We start from the raw sequence: 17847 nt of genomic DNA, 5'->3' as shown, positions 1-17847 counted from the left end.
GATTTGTTGAAATCTTGGATGGGACACCACTAGGAAACACCCTAGGCCAGTGATGGCAAACCTACGAAACGTGTGCCAGAGGTGGTGTGCCGAGCCTTCATTGTGAGCATGCGCACCATCGCCAGCTGTTCTTTTGGTTTCCAGTGCACACATGGCCAGCTGGTTTTCGCGGGCGCCGGAGCACCAGAAAAACAGCCTGAAAACGGACCAAAAAATGGCAAAAAAAACCCAGGCTGTTTTCCCGGCCTTTTCTGGATCATTTTTCAGGTCATTTTTTGGGCCATTTTAAGGTTATTTTTGGCCCCCAAAACGGCCCCAAAACAGCCCAAAAATGGTGTGAAAAATGGCAAAAAAACCCATGCTGTTTTCCGAGCCTTTTCTGGGTTGTTTTCAGACCATTTTTTTTGATCATTTTCAGGCTATTTTTGGCCCCCAAAACTGGTCTGAAAAATGCCCCCCAAAAACGCTGAAAAAACAGACATGCACGCACTGGCCAGCTGGTCCTTGGGCTTCTGGTGCTCCGGTACGCATGTGCATGCGCGTTCCAATTTGGGCGGTGCCAAAAAGGTTCGCCCTCACTGCCCTAGGCTCAAGGAGAAATGAAACGAGAAAATGCAGCAATGGGGAGTCATAAACGGACAGGGAAATATTGAGAGCCGAGTGCAAAAGCAGGAGGAGATCTGGCCGTTGTTTAGCAAGGGAGCCCCCTTAACTTTCTCCTGCCGTTAAAGATAAAGGTGTTTTGAGCTGATCCTTGCAAGCTGGGTTCCCAAAACTACCTTACGTTCTGAGCAGGGGCATTTCCGAGAGGGGAGGGAAAACGCACTCTGCACGTCCTCAGGAGGCTCGTCTCTCAGAACTCTGCGAGGCTACATTTTAACCTACAACCTCTTTCACTTTTTAAGGTTCTTTCGTTAGGGGGTTGGGAGGGATTGGAAAAGTGTAGACACGTCCACTGATGATATTTAGTTGGTTCGGCCCGGTTCGGGAGAACCGGTAGTGGTGACCCTGGCACTGTGCCGTCCTATTTAGACATGTTTTTTAAGCCGCAGACATGCATGCAAGTTGTGCACACGAGCAAAGCACATGCGTGGAAGGCTGCGCACATGTGCGGAAGGCGCATGTGTGAGCGAAGCGGTCATGCGCGCAGACGCGCTCACATTTTCGGTGCGTGGCAAACTGGTGGTAAAGTTATATGGAACCCACCTCTGGACACGTCACCTTCACTTCACTTGGAAGATGGAGTGGCCGCATTCGCACAACCTGCACCGCCGCAATGCGCAAAGCGTGGCGTCTTTCGAACTCGGGTTATGAGGGTACTGCACGCTCCCAGAGAGCACGGCTTATGCAGGAAGCTGTGCTGGTAGGAACGCAAACACAAGGGAACCTCTCCCTGCCTTTGAACAAATTGGGGGGCACAGAACCCTGCAGATTTGGGGGGCAGGGGCAGATTCCCTTGTGTTACTGTGGAGGCTCTTCCAAAAACCATTATGCTGGGATTTTGTAAATCGGTGGAATTGGGACAAGGGGCCTATTAACTTTTTGAATGAAAGAGTCTCTGGCGGGGATTGGAGGCCAGGTGTATTTATTGTAATTGGTCAATTAGCCAATCAATCATTGAAGGGTGCAGCAATTAATCAATCCCGCGTTTTAGGACCTGCCCTCTCTGTTGTTGGCACTGCCCACCGAGGAAAGGGGGAGGGAGGGAGGCAGGAAGGAAGGAAAAAAAGGAAGGAAGGAAGGAAAGGAAGAAAGAAAGAAAGAAGGAAAGGAAAGAGAAGGAGAAATAAAGGAGGGAGGGGGAAGGAAGGAAGAAAGGAAAGAAAGAAAGAAGGAAAGAAAGGAGAAGGAGAAATAAGGGAGGGAGGAAGGAAGGAAAAAAGAAAGAGAGAAGGAAGGAAGGAGAGGAAGGAGAAATAAAGAAAGGAGGGAGGGAGGGAAGGAAGGAAGGAAGGAAGGAAGGAAGGAAGGAAGGAAGGAAGGAAGGAAGGAAGGAAGGAAGGAAGGAAGGAAGGAAAAGAAAGATACGGAAACCCGACAGAATTGCTCCTGAATCTTCTTGATTTTTAGCTGAGACAGATTAACGCCCGTTCTTTTTCCGATCGTGTCAATTTATCCACAGGGGCCCCAGGTTGATAAAATCTGAATGAAATCACGATAACACACAAACACCCACCCGCTCCCATCCCGTGGAAGGAACATAAGCTGAAGAATCGCTGCTTTTCTGCCCTACTTCCTTCCTCCCCCTCCCCCTGGTCACCCAAATCATTTTTCTGAAGGAGAAACAGCCTTTCCCCAAACAGAGAGGGGTTACAGATCAGCCAAATGATTCCCAATCGGTGCGTCCAAAGTAACTAATAACCACGGATTATTTATTTTTATTTGTCAGAATGCAAGGCCTATAATCCCGTTTAGGATCGGGATTCTGAATCTCCCCGCCCTCCAAAATTGTCTCCCTCCGTCTACTCATCCTCGGCGCCCACTCTGGGCCCTGCAGTATTTCTCGCTAAGCATTTCTCATTCTCCAGCATTCCTCCCCATCCCCCGTTTTGGTCTCTTTAGGGTATCTTAAAGATGCTGCTGGTGAGATTTTGCACTCCATCCGGCAGGTTGAAACAGATTTATGCTTTAAAGGCAGATAAATAAACAGCTTTCTCCGCCGCCTGTAATAATACAGGGAAGTCATTCTTCCCAGCTTAATGTTCACGGGCGATGGAAAATTTGGGAGATTGAGAGAGAGAGAGAGAGAAAATGAGGGGAAAAAAGGATGTGAGAAAACTCCCGAGAATTATGTCACTTCCGTGTTAATTAACTGATTTCAAAGAAGAGCATCGCCATCTCTGCCCACCAGAGAGGCTTCGCGTCCGGCACGTTGTATTTTTCGGAATAAAAGGAAGCAAAATTCCGGGCTGCTCTTTGCGTCTTTCCAAAGAAAGGCGAGGACGACTCCGCGCCATTCAGGCTGTCAATAATACGGAGAGAGTTCTTACAGTTCTTGATGGTCTCACGGAACCCTTCCAAGTCGCAGATTCCATTCCAGGCTGAGACTACGGATTTTAAAACCCAGCAGGATTTTAAGCTCTGCGTAAAAGGTGGCTTAAACAAATTGGAGGGTTTTATTCACCTTTTCCTCACCTGTATTTAGTAACATCCAGGCGGCTCGCCGTGGCTGCAGCTGGACCAAAAAAAAGGGTTCGGAAGAGCTGGCTAGAATTTCTCCTGGCCAGATACCTCCATGCCTGTCTGTTGGGTGACGTGATGCCAACTACCAAGGTGTGCTTCTCAACCCCAGGCCTGGATATCTGCATCGCCAACTTTTGGCCAAAAACTGCGAAGGGCTGGCAAAGTAAACGGCAGGAACGGCCTGCTTTCCAATTAGGTAAAAAGAGCATTTCTTCCATGAATGGGGAAAAATAATGCTCAAGTTCAAAACAATGAATAATGTGCCTTCGGAAGTTGTGGCTGTTCCATCACTGGAGGTTTTTAAGAAAAAGACTAAACGGCCACCTGTTTGAAATGGTGCAATATTTCCTGCTCGAGCACAGTGGGGTAGACTAGGCGGCCTCCAGGATCCCTTCCAGCTCTTTTTGATTGATTGATTGATTCTGCACCAAGACTTTGAGAAGAAGCGTGGCTGCAGGCTCATGACACAACTGCGGCTTAACCAGCCGCAGTACAGAGGGTCTCCTTTTAAGGCAGGAAGATTATCCACATAAATACATTTTCCATGATGTACCCCGACCTGAAGCTGGAGGGGTTCCGCGTTACGACGGGCACATCTCCGCAACTCCCAGAGAAGCTGCCCCGGAGACAGAAAGAGTCAAGGCTCCTGCATGGTTCGGCACCTTGGACAGCTCTGATAACGACAGATAGAGGATCTGTCAAGCCGAGTAGGATTTCCAGAGTGCCAGGGCGTAGATGGAAAATTCTAGTTATTTATTTAAAACATTTGTATCGGGGGGTGTGCGTGTGCATGTGCGTCTCCAACTTTAAGACCTGTGGACTTTGACTTCCAGAATTCTGGAAGTCGAAGTCTACAAGTCTTAAATCTGCACAACTTTGAGAGAAGTTGTTCCGGATGCAGAAAGAATCAAGGCTCCTGCATGGCTCAGCACCTTGGACAGCTCTGGGAATGACAGAGCGAGGATCTGTCTAGCCAAGTAGGATTTCTGGAACACCAGGGTGTAGGTGGCAAATTCTGGTTCTTTATTTAAAATATTTGTATGATGGGCCCCCAACCTTGTGACTTTAAGACCTGTGGAGATCTGGGAGGCTAAGTCCACAACTCTTAAATGTGTGCAACTGTATGAGAAGCCGCGCTGGAGGCAGAAAGAGGCTTGCAAGGCTCCCTGTTTGGTTCAGCCCCTAGGACAGCTCTGGGATGACCGACAGAGGATCTGTCCAGCTGGCTAAATGTCTACGGGGATTCTCAATCGTCCAGGTCGTGGTTGTCCCAAATCGTCCAGGTCGTGGTTGTCCCCTTTCTTCCAAAAGGCAATCGGGCTTTCTTGCTTGGCTTGAAGACGTTTCACTCCTCATCCAAGAAGCTTCCTCCAAGTGGCCTCAAGGGCTCTCAGAAAGAATACTAACGACCAGAAGATTGCAAGGAATGTAAACGATTCCTTCCTCCGCTGTTGAGTCAGAATGGAAGGAGCTTCTTAGATGAGAAGCGAAACGTCTTCAAAGAAAAAACAAGAAAGGCCAGTTGCCTTTTGAAAGAAATCACCTTTGGGATGTCCATTTGAGCAGGAGCGCCAGGATGGGGAGATCAAATCCCGGTTATTTATTTGAAAACTTTATGCAGCCACCCATCTCGAAACCACTGCAGCTGGATTAGCCAAGTCTGCATCAAACTGACTCACCGCGAGGCGAGCAGGATGGCAGAGGCGCTTGGAAGGTGACACATGTGTGTGTGTGTGTATTTGTGCGTGTGTCTAAGAAAAGCTGGCAAATCCCAGCTGCCAAGAAACCTTGACTGCCTTGCTTGCCTGCAAGCAATGACCTCAGTTTAGATTTGCTCCCTCCGCTTTGAAGTTTCCGGAGGAGAGGGTGGGGAGTAGAGGGAGAAACCGGGGCAACCGGTGTGTGATTCAACCCCGAAATGGATTTGGAAACGAAGGCATTTCCAGTCAGGATGTCTTGCCCGGGCCGAAGAAGGCAACCTTCCAATTTCGCGCCGGCACTTTCCAGCTTCCCGAGTCACCTGGCTTGATTCAGCGGAGGTTGGAGCCGGCCCATTGCCCGAAGAGGATTCCCCAAGGCATGCTTAATTGAACGGAAAGATGGGGAAAGTGGACACTGCAAAACGGTTTGTCCAAGATCTATGGGGTATTAATATTCAGCATCGGGGAGGAGGAGGAGGAGGAGGAGGAAGTGCCTGCTCTAAAGATGCCAGAGGTCGGTAATCTGTTAAAGATCTCTTCCCTCCCCAGCAATTCTGGACTGAACAAAGTTCTCCCTGTCCATATTTCCCTGGGGGAACCATCTCTCTTCTTGCAGACCCCTTCCTTGCCCTCGCTTATCTCCCTCCAGCTCTGTGCATCTCCAATGCAATGAACTTTCCTGACGGCCAACCTTTTCAAGGAATACGCTAGATGAGAACGCGATACGCAGGGAGTCACACGCACGCACACATGGCTGCTGCTGAAAAGAGATGCAGAAATTTCTTGAAAATGCCATGATGTCAAGGACTCCCATCATCGACGGGGGAAAGCGGGGGGGGGGAGGCTTAGAGGGAAAAAAAAGGGGAGGTGGAAAAAAGAGAATATGGGCCTTTTCATTTCAGCTAGAGAAGATGGCCTTTCTTAGTGAATGGAGGAATCTGTAAGCACTTTTTCTCGACCTTGTGTACTTTAAGATGGGAGACTTCAAGTCCCAGAAATCTCCCTGGGAGTTGAAGTCCATCTGAATGGGGAATTCTGGAAGTTGGATTCCACCCGAATGGGGAATTCTGGGAATTGAAGTCCACCTGAATGGGGAATTATGGGAGTTGAAGTCCACCTGAATGGGGAATTATGGGAGTTGAAGTCCACCGCAATGGGGAATTCTGGGAGTTGAAGTCCACTGCAATGGGGAATTCTGGGAGTTGAAGTCCACCTGAATGGGGAATTCTGGGAGTTGAAGTCCACCCCAATGGGGAATTCTGGGAGTTGAAGTCCACCCGAATGGGGAATTCTGGGAGTTGGAGTCAACCCTAATGGGGAATTCTGGGAGTTGAAGTCCACCGCAATGGGGAATTCTGGGAGTTGAAGTCCACCGCAATGGAATATTCTGGGAGTTGAAGTCCACCCCAATGGGGAATTCTGGGAGTTGGAGTCCACCCGAATGCGGCATTCCGGGAGTTGGAGTACACCCATCTTAAAGTTCGCAAGGTTGAAAAAGAATGCTGCAGAGGGCCAGTGAGATGGACTTGAACCAAAAACCCATTATATCAAACAGCCCGTTGTTAAGTTAGGAACACGGTTGTTAAGTGAATCTGGCTTCCCCATTGACTTTACTCATCAGAAAGTCACCAAAGGGGAAATCACATGACGTCGGGGTGATGCCCCCCCGTCATAAATATGAGTCAGTTGCCAAGCATCCAAATTTTGATCACGTGGCCACGGGGACATTGCGACGGTCGTAAGTGTGCAAAACGGTCATAAGTCGCTCTTCTTCAGTGCCGTTGTAAGTTGGAACGGGCCACTAAATTAAGTGATTGTTAAGTTGTTGAGCTGAAGACTCCCTCTGCACAGAGGTTAAGGTTTTGCACCACATGGGGCAAGTGTGCAATTAGCTGATTTGGGCTGCAGAAGACGCGCGTCCTGGGGGTGAGATAGAAGTTGACAGACATTGCGAGGGGCACGAGAAGCAGCAGCAGCAACAGATGGGAACCAAAAGCTGGGAAAATTTCGTGACCGGAAGAGAAATGCTGCTTAAAACAGAATGATTTCTTCTCAAAGTTTCTACCTGTCCAAGACAGATTCGTGGCTTTCCACAAACCCAGTGTTGTGTCTGCGCCCCCCAAGCCAGAAAGTGACTTGGAAAGTGAGGGGGAAGGGCCGTCAGGACTTACCTCGGGAGCACCGGCTTCCTTGGCTCAGCTCCAGGAGCCAGAGACAGGCTAGGTGGAGGAGATAATGAGGCCTCCGTCCCCTGACTCTTTCTCCCTCCAGGCCACGCCTTCAGACCCAGCTGATGGCAATCAGGCTTGGTTGGACCCTAGGTTTCGTAGGCAGGAGAGGCGGAAACAACAGAAGCAAGGGTGGGGCAGGTCTAGGAAGTGCTGAGTCATGGAGCCACACCCCACAGGATATAAAAGCAGCAAGGGCTGCTATACCACTTCGTGGCAAACAAATCAACTGCTTAGAGGGAGAATTAGAGCTGAAGTCCTGTTTGTTCCTGGTTTCCTGGCTGACTCATCGGCATCAAGAGAGGATGGAACAACAGAAGCAGGGGTGGGGCAGGCCTAGGAAGTGCTGAGTCATGGAGCCACACCCCATAGGATATAAAGGCAGCAAGAACTGCTGTGTCTCTTCGTAGCAGGCAAATCAACTGATTAACTAAGAGCTGAAGTTTGTTCCTGGGTGACTCATCGGCATCGAGGGAGATAACAGAGACACTTGGCAGATGCTCGCTATTTTGCTGCCAGAGCTGATAGTGCTGGCTAATTAAGCCATCACTCGGACGGAGGCGAAGGGGGGACGGAACACCCAGGATGGTATGGTGGATTGGATAAGATGACCTCTAAGACCCCATCCTACTACCCTATCCGTTCTGTGACTTCAAGCGAGAACCCCGACTGAGATGGGTAACTTTGGGGTGGGAGTGGAGGGGGGTGCAATGTCACCCTTTTATCCATGTGCATGTTCATCTCGGTGGGCTACGCCAAGCTTCTCCGAACAGAAAGCAGAGCCCGCTATTCTCCTACCGTCATCTTTGTTCAAGACTGGGACCGAATCCTGAGTGATGCTATTTGTTGAACTCAGGGGTGAAATGTATAATTTGTTACTACCGGTTCTGTGGGCGTGGCTTGGTGGTGGGGGTGGAGGTAATGTGACTGGATGGGCGTGGCCAACTTTTTTTTTTTTTTTTACTTTTAAAAGCATTTTTCCTACAACCTCTTCGGCCGAAGAGCTGGTAGAAAAAATGCTTTGAAAGGGTTCTGACGATCCCAGCTGAGTTGCCTGATCGCCAGAATCTTTTAAAAGGATTTTTTTCTACAGCTTCTTCGGATGAAAAGCTTGTAGAAAAAAATGCTTTTAAAGGGTTCTGACGATCCCAGCTGAGCCGCACGATCATTGGAGGCTTTTTTTAAAAAAAACTTTTAAAAGCATTTTTTCAGCCGAAGAAAAAATGTTTTTAAAAGAAAAAAAAACCCTCTGATGATCGCGTGGCTCACCTGGGCATGCGGGGAGGGGTGTGAAGGGGGGGCAGGGATTTTTGCAACTGGTTCTCTGAACTACCCACCACCATCGCTACCGGATCGGGCGACCCGTTCCGAACCGGGAGCATTTCATCCCTGGTTGAACTGATGGGAAGGCCGGGGGGGGGATTTAAAAAACAAATTCCTGACTCCTGCAGATGGGGGAGGGGTTTCTAGATTAAAACATGGGGGAGAGAAGAAAAAGGCTTTGTGTGCAATTTCCAGCACCTCCAGAGAAGTGGGACTATTTAAAGAAATACCTTTCTAGCTGGAAGTGCTTCAGAAGGGGTAAGATTGGTTCAAGGCCCCATCCCTCTGCCCCACTGAGTTTCTTAAGCCCCCCCCCCATCCTAAGGCTCTTCTTCTGATTCGCCCTTCCAATTGCCCCCCCCGCCCCGCCCCATCCTTCCTTGACTCCCAACGCGCGAGTGAGCATCGGAGCTTCTGGAAAAGCCCAGGAGATGCCACCAAGAATGCCAGGGCAGCTGCCCGCTGCGCCTTACTGCCCTCCTCCTCCCCCACCTCTGGCAGAAAGGAAACGAGGGCCTGGTGGTTCCAACCTCCGCTGTTGTTGGGGGGGGGGGAGAGGAAGAGAGAAAGGGGGTGACGGCAGCCACCGCTTTGTGGTCCCCTACCTGCTGGGTATCGTTCGTTGATGGGCCAGTTGTCCACTTGCAGCGTCGCGTTGCCGCCGCTCCGGGTGAAACGGACCACGTGGTACTTGCCATCGTTCACCATGGCATTGCTCTCCTCGATCGTGATGTCATCCGTGCCCACATTGAAAATGACGCCCACAGTCCCCTGGTCCTGCGGAGAGCGGGGAGGGGTGGGTGGAGGGGAGGAAGAAGGGGAAGAGAGAGGAGGCAGAAAGGAAATTAGGTCGGGGGGGCTCTCAAAAAGCAGGGGGGGGGAAAAATCTCCAGATGGATTGTAGAAATTCTGGTGTTTCTCCCCCACAAAATAAAGGAAACCTGTAATATTATGATCAGCTGTCGTGGGGTCTCCAGCAGTCATCACCTGAATACCAATTTATTCAATTTTAGAAGCTGCTGCTTCTCCAAGAGTTCAAGGATGTATGAATAGAATAGAATAGAATAGAATAGAATAGAATAGAATAGAATAGAATAGAATAGAATAGAATAGAATAGGATTTGGAATAGAATAGAATAAATATAGAGTAGAGTAAAATAGGAGCAAAGTAGACTAGACTAGAGTAGAACAGAAGAGTAAAATATAGAATAAATATAGAGTAGAGTAGAGTAGAATAGGAGTAAAGTAGAGTAGAGTAGAGTAGAGTAGAGTAGAAGAGAAGAGAAGAGAAGAGTAAAATATAGACTAAATATATAGTAAAGTCAACTAGACTAGACTAGACTAGAATAGGATTCAGATTAGATTAGATTAGATTAGATTAGATTAGATTAGATTAGATTAGATTAGAATAGAATAGAATAGAATAGAATAGAATAGAATAGAATAGAATAGAATAGAATAGAAATTATTTATTGGCCAAGCGTGATTGGACACAAAAGAATTTGCCTCTGGTTCATAAGCTCTCAGTGTACATATAAACAGCAAGTAATAGGTCAGAGGTCATAAATCACAGTTACTATCATTAAACTTAAGTTTAACTTATCAACAATTGATAAATCATAAGAAACCAATAGAAGATAGTAGGAAAGATGAGAAATGAGACAATGCTGTGGGATTTAGCAGAGTGATGGCCCGGGGGTGGGTGGAAACTAGTTTTATTGTCACTGTACATCATATATACAATGAAATTGGTTTTGGCATGCAATGCCCTATAGCGCTGTCCTGAGGGGAGTAGTTGAAACAGTTTATGTCCAGGATGTGAGGGGTCTGTAGCAGAGGTGGGCGTCACATACCGTAGCAACCTGTTCGCCCAACACCGGAAATGTGAGCACACACCAACGGCGCCTCCGTGCGGCGTCACAAAACAGGGGAATTAATGCATGCAAGCCTTCCACACATGCGTCCGGGGTCAAATAACACAGCGATATAGGACGGGATTGCGCCTGGGCGGGTGGGCAGGCCCACGCGCAGGTTGCAACTCCACAGGTTGCAACTACTACAGGTTGCAGCTCACCACTGGTCTGTAGATATTTTCTCCTTCTGACCAATGCAATCTACAGGTCCTCCATGGAAGGCAGGTGGTTACGATTGTTTTTTCTGCAGTCCTAACTACCCGTCGGAATATGTCCGTCTCCTGTTTGGTTGCAGTGCCAAATCAGACGGTTGTAGATCTCTCTCTCTCTCTCTCTCACACACACACACACAGAATAGTTCCTCTTTAGAACTGAATCAGCAGCTCCTGGGGCTGTCTTGAGCTTTCTGAGTTGGCGCAGGAAGAACATCCTCTGCTGCACCTTTTTAATATTCGTGTGTGCGTTTGTATGTGTGTGTTATAGCAGTGTATCCCTCGCCTACTCCACAACAACCACCCTGTAAAGCAGGGGTCTCCAACCTTGACAAATTTAAGACTTGCGGACTTCAACTCTGGGAGTTGAAGTCCACAAGTCTTAAAGCTACACTACGCTGTAAAGGTACACTGGGATGAGAAATTCACAAAATTCATTTTGTGAATTTCCACAGCACAAACAGGGTTGATTCCAGATTTCTGCAACTCTTTGTCCAGCTTTTTAAACTTTCACAGGTCGTCCTTAACTTACGGCCAAAATTGAGCCCAAAATTCCCATTGCTAAGCAAGGCAGCTGCTTAAGCCAGGAGTTCTGCCCCATTTTGCCACAGTTGCGAAGTGAATTACTATCGTTGTTAAGTGAATTATGTGGTCGTTACAGCGAATCCAGCTCTTTCCCCCCCCCCATTGATTTTGTTTGTTGGAAGCCGGCTGGGAAGGTTGCAAAAGGTGATTACGTGACCCCCCGGGACACTGCAACAGTCGTAAGTACACGCCAGTTTCCAAGTGTCTGAATTTTGATCATGTGACCATGGGGATAGTGTAACGGTCGTAAGTGTGAAAACCGGTCACAAGACATTTTTTCCAGCGCTGTTGTAACTTTGAACTGTCGCTCAACAAATGGTTGCAAGTCAAGGACTACCTGTACTTATTTTTTAAAAAATATCTTTATTTTTTTTCCTAACAAAGCCATCTTCATTCTTAAAGGGGGAAAAAAAACCCCACAAAATTTGAAATAAAGATTAAAAACTAAAAACACAAACTTACAGGAAGAAACTTAAAAGAAAATTAACCTTTTTAACAGGTTGTGCTGTCAACCAGTCAGACTTTCCTTCTGCACGACGCCGAAGAAGTATTACGTGTTTCACTTTCTCTCTTTTCTTTTAGATATCAGACAGATATCACCCCGTCTTCTTGATATCTGCTGAACTGACAATGGCCCAGATTTGTGGATTTCATGGCTGGTGTGTATGTGTGTGTGTGTGTGTGTATATGGACTTAAGGCCGGGGTCTTCCCGCCAAACAATTAACTTTCCCGTTGAGATGTCCTTGCACACAGCATCTTTGGCCACTGGAAGTGCGGGAAACTGGTTTGAATCAGCCTGCTGCACTGGGAATAACTGGGATTTAGTCTAGCCCAGGATAAAAAGGGATAAGAAAAATAAAAGAGCTTTGGATGATTTATCCAAAGGGGGAAATTTGATACCGCTGAAACAAAGCCAACTGGCTCGAAACGAGGATCTGGTCTCCCCAAAGCCACCCCCCACCAAGTAGAGGAAGTGAACTTAGGGCTACCAATCTCCCCACCCCCCACGTACCCACATGCACTAGCACAACACGACAACTGGCAATCTGCAGAGAGCCGATAAGCCCAGTCCACGATCTCATCCCTAAGCAGCTCTGACAATTAAAAAAAGGGGACGGCTGAAACTCCCCGCGTTGGGCGCATTTCAAAGGACCAAATCCTCCAGTTCGAAAGCTCTCCGAGGTTTTTAAACAGGGCCGGAGCATATAGCAGGGATGGCTAACCTTTTTGCCATCGTGTGCCAAAAGCGGGGGGTCGCGCGGGGGTCTGTGTGTCCCACGTACGCGTGCCCACACCCATAATTCTATGTGCCCCGCCCCCACGCATGTGTGCATGACCTCCCTGCGCTCCCCCCATTTTTGGTGCAGTGGGTCCAGTAGGCCCGTTTTTTGTTCTTCCCAGGCTCCAGAGCCTTTCTAGGAGCCTGGGGAGGGTGAAAACGGTCTCCCCCCCCCCAAGGCCCTCTGGAGGCAGGAAACAGCCTGTTTCCCTACTGCTGGTGGGCCCAGAAGGCCCAAAAATCAGCTGGCCGGCACGCGCATATGTGCCAGAACATTGCAGGAGGCCGCCCCAGCCAGAAACGGCGCTCGGGAGCCCGTTTTTGCTGGCAGAGCATTGCAGGAGGCCGCCCCAGCCAGAAACGGCACTCGGGAGCCCGTTTTTGCTGGCAGAGCATTGCAGGAGGCCGCCCCAGCCAGAAACGGCACTCGGGAGCCCATTTTTGCTGGCAGAGCATTGCAGGAGGCCGCCCCAGCCAGAAACAGAGCTCGGGAGCCCGTTTTTGCTGGCAGAACGCTCAGGCCTCCACAGCCGCCGCTGACACGAGTGACATCAAACTGGCCATGACCACCCTGGTGACGCCCTCACCCCCGAAACCAAACATAACCCTGATGCAGCCCTCAATGAAATCGAGTATGACACCCCTGAGATCTAGACAATCGCTTATCTGCAATGATATAGTATCCTTCTGTTTGAGCAGGGGGCTGGACTAGAAGACCTCCAAGGTCCCTTCCAGGACATTTCTCCCACTGAAAAGCAGACATTCCCCCTTTCTCTGCCAGCATGTGGCTCTCTGTCCTCTTCCGTTCTCAAAACATCCAGAACCCTCTTGAAAGCTGGAAAGGATCCCAACGGGATTCGTTAAGAAAGGCTGTTTCCCACTGGAGGTGGACCAGAGATCCTAGTGAAGCTGGCAAGATCCAGGAGAGGATTCCTGTTCCTGCCCAGTCCTTGTGGTGGTGGTGGGAGGAGGAGGAGGAGGAGGGGTGGCTCCACCACTCCACTTGCAACAGCAGCAGCAGCAGCTCCGCGTTATAATCCACATCTCGGTGCAGCTGCTGACCGACACTGCGCCAACTTAATTTCATTTGCAGCAGAATAGTAATTAATCCTGCCTTGCAGACGACGGGCTGGCAAGCGGGGAGGGGGCACCTGGGAAGCTGATGCCTTTGGCTGGAGGGTAGAAGTTGGCAGCCAGCTGGGTGTGCCAGGCTGGAGGTATCAGGAGGGGGGATTTTGTCTAAGCAAGCCCTGGTTTCACAGTCCACTCCTCTGCCAGAGGTGCGTAGTGGGAGGGGGGCACGATATCCGCTGCGCCAGGGGTGGGTTGTAACGATGGAGCAGATCTCAGTGTTGTGTCTGCGCCCCTGAGCCAGGCCCCCTGCCAGAAAGTGACTCGGAAAGTGAGGGGGAAGAGCCATCAGGACTTACCTCGGGAGCACCGGCTTCCCTGGCTCAGCTCCAGGAACCAGAGGCAGGCCAGGTGGAGGAGATAACAAGGCCTCCGTCCTCTGACTCTTTTCCCCCACAGGCCACGCCTCCAGACCCAGCTGATGGCAATCAGGCCTGGCTGGACCCTAGGTTTCATAGGCAGGAGTGGCGGGAACAACAGAAGCAAGGGTGCGGCAGGCCTAGGAAGTGCTGAGTCATGGAGCCACACCCCACAGGATATAAAAGCAGCAAGGGTTGCTATACCACTTCGTGGCAAGCAAATCAACTGCTTAGAGGGAGAGAATTAGAGCTGAAGTCCTGTTTGTTCCTGGTTTCCTGGCTGACTCATTGGCATCAGGAGAGATAACCGAGATACTTGGCAGACGCTCACCAGTTTGCTGTCAGAGCTGATAGTTGCTGGCTAATTAAGTCATCGCTTGTGTCTCCCGGACTGCGGAGGGGGACAGATCACTGAGCAGGTCTCACTGGGTTGGGTTCGGTTGGCTAAAGCAGAGTTGGCGTCAGCATTTGCCCGGTATACAGGTAGTCCTCGACTTACGACCACAATTGTTTCTGTTGTGAAGTGAGACATTCAGTGAGTTTTGCCCATCACCACCCGACCATTTTAGGACTTTCCATGCCAGGGTTGTTAAGTGAATCACTGCAGTTGATAAAGTGAGTAATCCGGTTGTTAAGTGAATCTGGCTTCCCCATTGAATTTGCTGGTCGGAAGGTCGCAAAAGGGGATCACGTGACCCCCCCCCCAGGACCAGGGGTGGGGGTTTCACGTTATGTTACTACCGGTTCACCCTGCCTGCGCACATGCTCACTTTGCGTGTGCGCGCGCCCAGTTCACACACACGTGCCTGTGCCCGGCCTCCCATGCCTGCGCTATGCTCTCTCGCGCACCTTCCACCCATGCGCCCGGCCTCAAAACTGTGCCTAAATAGGTTGGCATAGAACTGGAGTGGGTGGGCAGGCCTGCCCGCAATTTCTGCTACCGGTTCGGGCAAACCAGTCCGAACCGGCTGAATCTACCTCTGCCCGGGGACACGGCAACAATCGTAAATATGAGCCAGTGGCCAAGCATCTGAATTTTGATCACGGGGAATGCTGCGACGGTCGTAAATGTGAAGAACGACCCTAAGTCACTTTTTTCCCCCCCAGTGACGACGTAACTTTGGTCACTAAATGAACGGTTGTAAGTCGAGGACTAGCTGCGCAGCCCAAAGATGGCGCTTTTTCGAATGCCAAACAAAACCCTCGCGTGAAGAGCTGGCTCCCGTTCAAATCGCAGTTGAGTCGTGGCTAATATCCCAGGGCGTCTTCTTCCATGCCAGGCATCCTCCAGAATTTGAACCCATATTTTTCATCAGTCCATAACTCAGGGCCGCTTCTTCCTTGTGAGCAATGGGGCTTCGGGAGTTACCAAGAGCTCAGAGATGAATTATGGGGTTTGCAGCACCCACGCTCACAATTCAAGAAGCTGTCGCCCTAAAGTGACAACCAGCACTTGGCAGAGGGGCTAAGTAGCCAGCCACCTCAGATCAGGGATGGGTGGGGGGCTTCAGACGCCAGACATCTCCCCCACCCCTTTCTGTGCATGCCTTGCATTTCTCCTGGGGCAGACAGCAAAAGACATTTCCAACTTTCTGTCGCAGATGTAAATCTGTGCTTAGGCAGTTCTGCAAATTTTTAATCCGAATTTGTTTTACTTATTTTATTTTATTTTATTTATTTTATTTTTGTCACAACATCATATAAAAAGGATTATATAGTATATAAACATATATATGAGTAAATATTAGGAGGTATAAGCATCAATATATATATAGGAAGAAGAAAAGAAAAGAAAAAAAACAATAGGACAGGAACGGTAGGCACGTTTGTGCGCTTATGCACGCCCCTTATGGTCCTCTTAAGTTTTTGGTTAAAGCTTTTAGGATTATGGGAAGAGACCACAGAGTCAGGTAAAGTATTCCAAGTACTGATGATTCTGTTACAGAAGTTATATTTTCTGCAATCTAGATTAAAGCGGTTAACATTAAGTTTAAATCTGTTGGTTGCTCTTGTATTGTTGCAATTAAAGCTGAAGTAGTCTTTAACAGGAAGGACATTACAATAGATGATTCTATGAGTTAAACTTAGGTCTTGTCTAACTTCTAAGCTACCGTCGTACGCCAAGCAAGTGGCAAGGTTGTGGAACACGTGCAGAGGGCTCTTCCCACACACACACACCAGTAAATTCAATTTTTAGTTCACTTCTCAATTCCTGGAGTTAAGATTCAGCCTCTCACTTATTCTCCATGACAGGGGTCTCCAACCTTGGCAACTTTAAGCCTGGAGGACTTCAACTCCCAGGACTTCAACTCCCAGCAACTGGGTGGGGTATTCTGGGAGTTGAAGTCCTCCAGGCTTAAAATTGCCAAGGTTGGAGACCCCTGCTCCATGACAAGAAATTCTCTTTCAGGTGAGTTTTAACGATCAGTTCAATTAACAAGACGGGTGCAAAATACTCAGGGTCTGTAACGCTGCAATTAAATACATTTATAAATAAATAAATAAATCTGTCTATATATATCCTACATGCATACATACATACATGTATGCAAATCATTGCTTTTGCTGCCTAGGGATGCTGGGCACCACGGTTCAAGGAACACCACTGGGACTTGTTGCAGTCCAGGCTGATATATTTCAACCTGGAATTAAGGAGAAACTTCCTAACAGTGAGAACAATGAACAATTAACCAGCGGAACAGCTTGCCACCAGAAGCTGTGGGTGCTCCATCACTGGAGGCTTTTAAGAAGAGACTGGGCTGCCGCTTGTCCAGGATGGTATAAGGTCTCCTGCTCGAGCAGTGGGTTGGACTAGAAGACCTCCGAGGTCCCTCCCAGCTCTGTTATTTTGTTAGTTAAAGAAAGATCCAGTCCTAACAGGGAGGACAATTAAACTCAATGTACTTCGCTCTAATCTTAATTTTAGGAAATATGACTTTTGCAAGAGAATAGTAAATGTCTGGAACACTCTACCTGATCCTGTTGTTAGTCTCTCTAATCCCAAATACCTTTTATCGTAAACTGTCTACCGTGGACCTTTCGTGTTTCTTAAGAGGTCCCTAACGGGGCGTGCATAAGCGCACCAGCGTGCCTACCGTCCCTGTCCTACTGTCCCCAATTATATGGAATCATGCTATGTGTTTATGGCAATGATTTGCCTATTTATATCCTTTTTTTTTTTGCGTGCCAAAAATTTTTCATGTGTCCATGTCTGTGCCTACTCTGCTACTTGTTTCTTTGTATTTGTTGACAAATAAATAAATAATAATAATAATAACAATTAACCGGTAGAAGAGCTGCCCTTCAGAGGTTGTAGGTTCTCCACCACAGGAGGTTTTTAAGAAAAGACTGGACGGCCACCTGTCTGAAATTATTATTATTATTATTATTATTATTATTATTATTATTATTATTATTATTATTATTATTATTATTATTATTATTATTGTTTCGATTTCTCTACCGCCCTTCTCCCAAAGGACTCAGGGCGGTTTACAGTCAAAGTAAAATCAATTAATTTAGAATTTAGAGTTGATTGAAGAACTTAAAACCAATAAAACCCCTTATTAAAACCCCACTAGGCCAGTCCTGCACGGTGAAACAGAAATGCTTTCAGCTCGCGTCGAAAGGTCCGAAGATCAGGGAGTTGATGGATACCTGGTGGTAGCGTGTTCCAGAGGGTTGGTGCCCCCACAGAGAAGGCCCTCCCCCTGGGTGTCGCCAGCCGACATTGACTGGCCGACGGCACCCCAAGGAGAACCTCCCTATGGGAGCGCACTGGTCGATGGGAGATTGCCAGTAGCAGCAGGCGGTCCCGTAAGTAACCCGGTCCTATGCCATGGAGCGCTTTAAAGGTGGTAACTAACACCTTGAATTGTACCCAAAAGACCACCGGAAGCCAGTGCAGCCTGCGCAGGAGAGGTGTTATATGGG

At 48.6% G+C, this 17847-nt stretch overlaps 1 protein-coding gene across 1 annotated transcript in view; it reads right to left on the bottom strand.

Moving 5' to 3' along the window:
• NRXN2 (neurexin 2) overlaps positions 1–17847 on the bottom strand; it is a 531073-nt gene that overhangs the window by 61394 nt on the left and 451832 nt on the right. The window contains exon 17 of the mRNA XM_058160639.1: positions 9040–9211. Coding sequence (XP_058016622.1) covers positions 9040–9211 — 172 coding nt within the window. The remainder of the gene's footprint in view (positions 1–9039; positions 9212–17847) is intronic.

This window comes from Ahaetulla prasina, chromosome 17 (assembly GCF_028640845.1).
Source record: "Ahaetulla prasina isolate Xishuangbanna chromosome 17, ASM2864084v1, whole genome shotgun sequence".
In the NCBI taxonomy this organism is placed as follows: Eukaryota; Metazoa; Chordata; class Lepidosauria; order Squamata; family Colubridae; genus Ahaetulla; species Ahaetulla prasina.
This window is presented reverse-complemented; position numbering and strand designations above follow the sequence as displayed.